The sequence below is a fragment of the Delphinus delphis genome, chromosome 19, assembly GCF_949987515.2.
Source record: "Delphinus delphis chromosome 19, mDelDel1.2, whole genome shotgun sequence".
NCBI classification, from domain to species: domain Eukaryota; kingdom Metazoa; phylum Chordata; class Mammalia; order Artiodactyla; family Delphinidae; genus Delphinus; species Delphinus delphis.
Genome location: NC_082701.1, coordinates 19,767,961 through 19,773,960, shown reverse-complemented (window position 1 = coordinate 19,773,960; position 6,000 = coordinate 19,767,961). Strand labels below are relative to the sequence as shown.

General features: G+C 49.9%; 1 protein-coding gene across 6 annotated transcripts in view; it reads right to left on the bottom strand.

Moving 5' to 3' along the window:
* STAT3 (signal transducer and activator of transcription 3) overlaps positions 1 to 6,000 on the bottom strand; it is a 66,298-nt gene continuing 60,298 nt past the window's right edge. For 4 of the 6 annotated variants that reach the window (XM_059997657.1, XM_059997652.1, XM_059997656.1 and 1 more), the window contains 3 exons: positions 3,235 to 3,277; positions 2,840 to 2,952; positions 1 to 2,054 (listed from right to left, as the gene is read on the bottom strand). In XM_059997657.1, the coding sequence (XP_059853640.1) occupies positions 1,999 to 2,054; positions 2,840 to 2,952; positions 3,235 to 3,277 (212 nt within the window). In that variant the 3' untranslated portion in view covers positions 1 to 1,998. The remainder of the gene's footprint in view (positions 2,055 to 2,839; positions 2,953 to 3,234; positions 3,278 to 6,000) is intronic. The other 2 variants (XM_059997654.1, XM_059997653.1) reach the window with 1 other exon arrangement.

Here is a 6,000-nt window from a genome sequence, read left to right as displayed (position 1 = left end):
ACAGAGCTGCCGTGCCAGCAGACGGTCGCTATATAACTTTTATTTCTGGAAGGTAAAGTAGATACAGCAATATACAAAAAAAAAAAAAGAAAGAAAAAACCCACAATAATATAAATTTTTACACTATTAAGTAAGTATACATTGAAATTTGAATGCAGTGGTCAGGACAGCATCTCACAAACCACCGTGTGGGTAGCTTAGGCGCCCGCGGGAACCCTCGGCTGGGCAGGGGGCAGGCAGGCAGGTCCTGCAGGACCGCGTTTTTTAAAGGAGGGACCAAAACAAGTCTCAGCTCCTCTCAGGGCTTTTGCTATAATCAGGGTTAAAACCAGAAACACATGCGACCTAAAAGCCACAGGGTTTTAGTTTCTGCTCCAGCGAAGCCGGGAGCCTCACCTGAGGTCCCTCGAGTTAAGCTAATTATGATCTAGAGAGTGTTGCTAAAGGGAGATTGCTCCGTACCACCTATCAAACCCCTGTTTGTCTTGGAGAGAAGGTCTCGTCCTCTTCCTTCAAAAACTGGTAAATTTGGGTGTGACGCATAGCATTCCCTAGAAACTCTGGTCGACTGAGACAAGGTAGTTATGGACCACCCAATCTGGCCGTGCCTCTGGGTCTGAGGAGGCCCCATATCAGAGACCACTTCTCATGCTGCTAAGTGTTCTGAGATGCACAGAAAATGCGAGTCGTTCTGCCTCACCGAGGGGGGCCCCCATGGGGAGGAGACGTCACCAGCGCTGGGGGAAGGCTGGGGTGTACGCTCCCTCATGTGAGGGACAGACCTCGAGCTTATCACTAAGCCTCTGCCCCTGGCTTAACCAAGTGAAGAAGTGATTACAGGTGCCGCAGGAAATCACCAAGAAGCTGGGATAAGAACCATAATCCCTGAGCTCAACTAGACCCTTGACTGGGGCCCCGCAGTCTGACTCATGTTCGACCTGTAGCTCTCTCCCTCTTATTCCAGGAGGTCCTGAGACCAGGATGCCTAAAGCAAACAGGACAAGGGACCTTTAGACATGGGAAGGAGCCATGCCACAAGAGGGGCTCAGGTAAACTGGGGGAGAGGAAGAATCATCCCATCCCTTAGAAGGCACCCACAGAAACCACACAGGCTCGGAAACAGGGGCGAAGTCCGGGGAGGAAAGGCGAGCAGGCTGAAAGTGCCCCTCTGCCCAGCCTCACCTACTAACAGGCCGGTAGGTGAAGGGGGAAAATAAAAATTTTGTTTATCAAAAAAAAGTCTAAAATGTTTAGGGTCTCCTTCAACCTTCCTATATGGAAACCAAAGGCCAAGCCACATCTTCAGATGTCTGTTAAGGGCTGGATCTGAAGCTCATGTCAGGGTTTATAGAAATTATCAGCCTGAAGAAAGCTGAATGCCTAAAGCACCAAGGAGGAAATTAACTGAGTTTTCTTAAATACAGAAAAGGCTATGCTGATACAGTGTTTTTTTGCCCTTTAAAAAACTTTTTTTTTTTTAAGTTTAAAAAGAAACCTAGGGGCTTTGAAAGTCCTATCTTCTATTTGAACGTTAGCAAGGTTAAAAGTGCAATGCCAGGAGGATGTAGCTAGAGACAACTGTGGCATTAGCTTACAGAAATAGGCAGAGGGATGCCGCTGGCGGCAGAGGGATGCCGCTGGCACCAGAGGCACTTGTCTGACAATGACAACAACAAGCTGCTGAGAAAGGCGGGCAGGGGGGCAAAAAAGACATTTCCTCTTTCTCCCTCTCGCCACCCCTTCCACACCCCCCGATCACAGCCTCAGAGAGCGCATTCTTATTTGCATTTAGATAAAAGCATATCACCCACATTCACTCATTTCTCTATTTTAAAAAGCGCCCAGATTGCTCAAAGATAACCGAACTGAGAGACGACAAAAAAATCTGGAACCACTGAGTTGGGAGCTGAGCTGATCTGGGCTTGGGCTGTTTAAGGGCTGGTGGAACATGGGTCGGTGCCTCTGTCACCTCTCTCTGCAGCTTCCGTCCTCGGCTTCTCACATGGGGGAGGTAGCGCACTCCGAGGTCAGCTCCATGTCGAACGTGAGGGATTCTGGGGGGACACACAGGGAGAGCCAGTTCAGTCGCCTGAGCCCCACAGCTGGCGGGGCCCGCACCCCTAGCCTTTCGGGGCACAGAGGCTCAGGCTGCCACCGCCATCTAGTCTCCTGCCCCTGCCCCTTGGTCATCAAGATGGGGTCAGAGAATCCAGATTCTCTCCCCTCCCTTCTGGAAGGGCTCAGCCTTCTTCCTACCTTAACTCATTCCCAACTCTCCAGGTTTAAAGAAGCTCTAAGGCTGCCCTGTTGAACGCAGCAGGCTGGAGCCACTTGGGATGTGACTAGTCCCAACCGAGGTAGGCTGTGGTTATAAAACGCGGGGCAGGTTTCAAAGACTTAGTACGAAAGAAAACCTCATTCGTTTTTTTCTTTTTTTTTTTTAGCTGCACCGCACGTGCATCTTGCGGGGATCTTAGTTCCCCAACCAGGGATTGACCCCATGCCCCATGCAGGGCAAGCGTGGAGTCCTAACCACTGGACCGCCAGGGAAATCCCACACTCATTTGTCTCTAACGTGCAGAAATGCCACTATTTTGGATTTACTGGGCTAAAGAAAATACATTTGTAAAATTAACCTCACCTGTTCCTTTTCACTGTTTTTAACATGGCTGCTAGAAAATTTACTCTGGCATGGGGGTGCGCGTGTCTATAGGACAGCGCTGTTCGAGAACTCCTCCTACCAATCCAGGTGCCCCTCGCTTGGCTGTGCCCATGGGAGCATCACACCAAGGGGACTGAATTCCCTCACAGGGACAGAGTCCGGCAACCACATACTCACCAAATTGCCCTCCTGCTGAGGGTTCAGCACCTTCACCATTATTTCCAAACTGCATCAATGAATCTAAAGTGCGGGGGGACATCGGCAGGTCAATGGTATTGCTGCAGGTCGTTCTGTAGGAAATGGGGAGCAGCAGGAGGGGAGAGGGCCGGGTTGACAAGACACAATGGAAAAAAAAAAAAAGAACAAAACACACACACACAAGCCATCAAACTCTGGTCTCCAACAGAAAAATAAAAGCTCAAGCTTTTTAAACACACGAGGTCACTTTGAGGACTGAACATAGCTCGGAGGGTTCCAACCCTTCACAAGAGAACTCTCACCCGGTGTCCTGTTCCCAGGGATAACTGAGTACATTAGAAATGGAGGCAAAATTGGGAAGGGAAGCCACTTACGGTGTCACACAGATGAACTTAGTCTTCAGGTATGGGGCAGCACCTGGGTAGAAGAAAACTCGGGCTTACTGATTGTGATTCCACTCTTGGGTACCAGGCAGCAGGAAGCCGGCTGCCTCCCCAGGGCTGACTTGAAACTCACTCCATCTTTGACCAGAGATTGTCTGGAACTTCCGTCTCCCCTCAGGGCTGCCCTCCCTCACTGTATACTCTGATGTTCCAGTGCTTGCAGCTGGAAGCTCGGTTCTTTCCCTCAAACCTTCCTGAGACTTTTCAGCCGACCCTGGTCCCACCCGAGCTCAGATGAGCTCCAGCCTTGTGTTCATTCTTCCCCTCGATCATGTAAAGAGTTTAACTGCCTGGATGTGGACTGAGGATTGCATTCCAGCCTGGTTGTATCTCTTAGATTGAGTCCCCCGCATGCAGGACTGAGCCCACGCAGTCTGGGCACCACGTCCTGCTCAGATACCGAAGTTACCGAGTCTTTAAGAGAGCGTGGAAACGGCTCATATGCAGTTCCAAAGCTGAGGGTGACACCTTCTGTTCCCATCAGCACTTATCTGCCACTATTACGTTTTTCGGTGAGGGTATTAGTAACCCCCCAGTTGAATAACTACATCACACAGAAGAGCCTCTCGGTGGGGAGGATGGCTCTGGACTGGGTGACAGGAGGCCTTACGTCTTCAACAGCTAAGAGATCCGGCCAAGGGCTTTTCTCTCTCGAGTATAAAATAAGAGGGAGGCAGAAGAGGGAGGGGCCCATCTTGGTCATTTATGATTCTTGCTCTACAGTTAGAAATGTGAAGACTGAAATAAATGAATGTTAAGTGCTAAATGCTTACAGCAAGAGGTCAAAGAGCCCTGGAGACACTGGCATGGAATTTGGGGGATTCAGGTGAACAAACCACCTAGGAGGCATGGAGCGGGGCAGGGTGGGGTGGGCTGAGAGAAGCACAGCTATAAAGCTTGGGGCTTACGGTGAAACTGAGGGATCAGAAAGTACAATGACAGCCTGAGAAAGGGCATTGCCGAGGGGCCCGTAGACTCCCATATGAGTTTATTTTCGGCCAAGAAATAGGTTAACTCAGTACCGAATCCAAAGAAGCTATCAAAGCAGGGTTCTGGTGTCTTATGAATCCATTCTGGCCCAGGCCTGAGGGGAGCTGACACCCCAGACAGAAAAGGGTTTAATTCCCTAACTGATCAACGTTGCTGAGAAAAACACCTTCGGCCTGAGATGCCACAGTAGAAGCAAAGGAGAACTAAGACTAAAAGCTGATTTATGGCTCCGTACAAGGTTGTAAATGTACTTATCTAATTTGTAAGATAAGGAATTTGTCATTTCTACAGAGGAATGTCTCCCTCAAGCCATGAGGAAATACCGGGTGAGCTTCTGAGTAAGAAGGAGGGAAGAGTCCTGGGAAGATAATCTAGGAGATAGATTTATCTCCTAGAGACAATAAAACCCTCAGGATGAGGGACCTCCCTGGTAGCGCAGTGGTTAAGAATCCGCCTGCCAATGAAGAGGACACGGGTTTGAGCCCTAGTCTGGGAAGATCCCACATGCCGTGGAGCAACTAACGAGCTCTCTAAAAATGGGCTCATACTTTACAAAAAAACCAACCTTCAGGATGGGAACGGAGAGGAAATGGTCAGCTGCTCTAGCTGCTCTCCTCTGGAGGACCCCACATGCAGCCCGCCGGCACCCCACACCTGCTGACCCATTTGCCATGCGCACACCCAGCCCCAGGAGGCAGACAAGCACTCAAGTAATTAATTCCCTTCCTGTGACTGCCAGTCTTGCCCCTGAGGAAACACTGAGGTCTCCAGGCAGGAAAGGGCCTTGCCTCCCAGTCACACAGGAGGCTTGAGGGAGGGCGCAGCCTCAGACTTGAAACTTGGACCTTGAAAGCAAAATTAGTCAAGGGCCCAGCACTTGGACCTAAATGCCTTCTGCAGAAGAAACAGGGTAGTGTGATGGGGGCTGATAAACAGATCTCCCAACCGAAGCACAACGTGGGAGGAGAGATAAGGGGCAGACAGGAAGTGAGAGTTACGCTGGCCTAGAGTGTGGCCAAGACTCAACCCCAGAACAAAGGAAAGTCAATTGCCAATTAGCCCCAACTCCCTCTTCTAAGTCTCGTTCTTCTCACCCCAAGAGAGCTGGTGGGTTTGTGTTTGTGTGTGGGAGAGCTCTGTACAAAAACGGTTTTTTCCAAAGCAACTGGGGCAGGGAAGCCAACCTCAAAGGATCCCTTTAAACCACTACTGGCTCTGTGATTAAGAAAACTTAAATAAAAACAAAGAACAGCAAATTATAGTGTTCTCATCAGGATCTGGACAGAGAACCCAGTGTCCGAGCCCCAGACGCCCATGGGAACAGACTAGGGGGCTCTGCCCTCCACGCTGGTGGTGGTGCTAGAGAGCGAGGGTTTAGTGTGGAAAATGTATGTGTAACTTACATAAGCACATGGGCTCTTGCACATTAAAAAACATCTTATTTTCAAGAGCTGCACATTCAAAGGACCAATTCCACGCCCCTCCCACCAGTTGCTGTCTTCCCCTTCAATCACCACTCTTGTGCTCTTAAACCATGTTCCAGCGCTGCTAACACTCATTTCCTCCAGAAAGCCTTTCTTCATCCCTCTTGGCGCTGCTCACATTGTTCCGTGACGGGGGAAAGGAAACACGCTAGACTGAAGTCTGAATCGCAAACCTTCCAGCATATGCTTTGTAAGAAGTGCTGTGCCGGCTGGGCATCCTGTT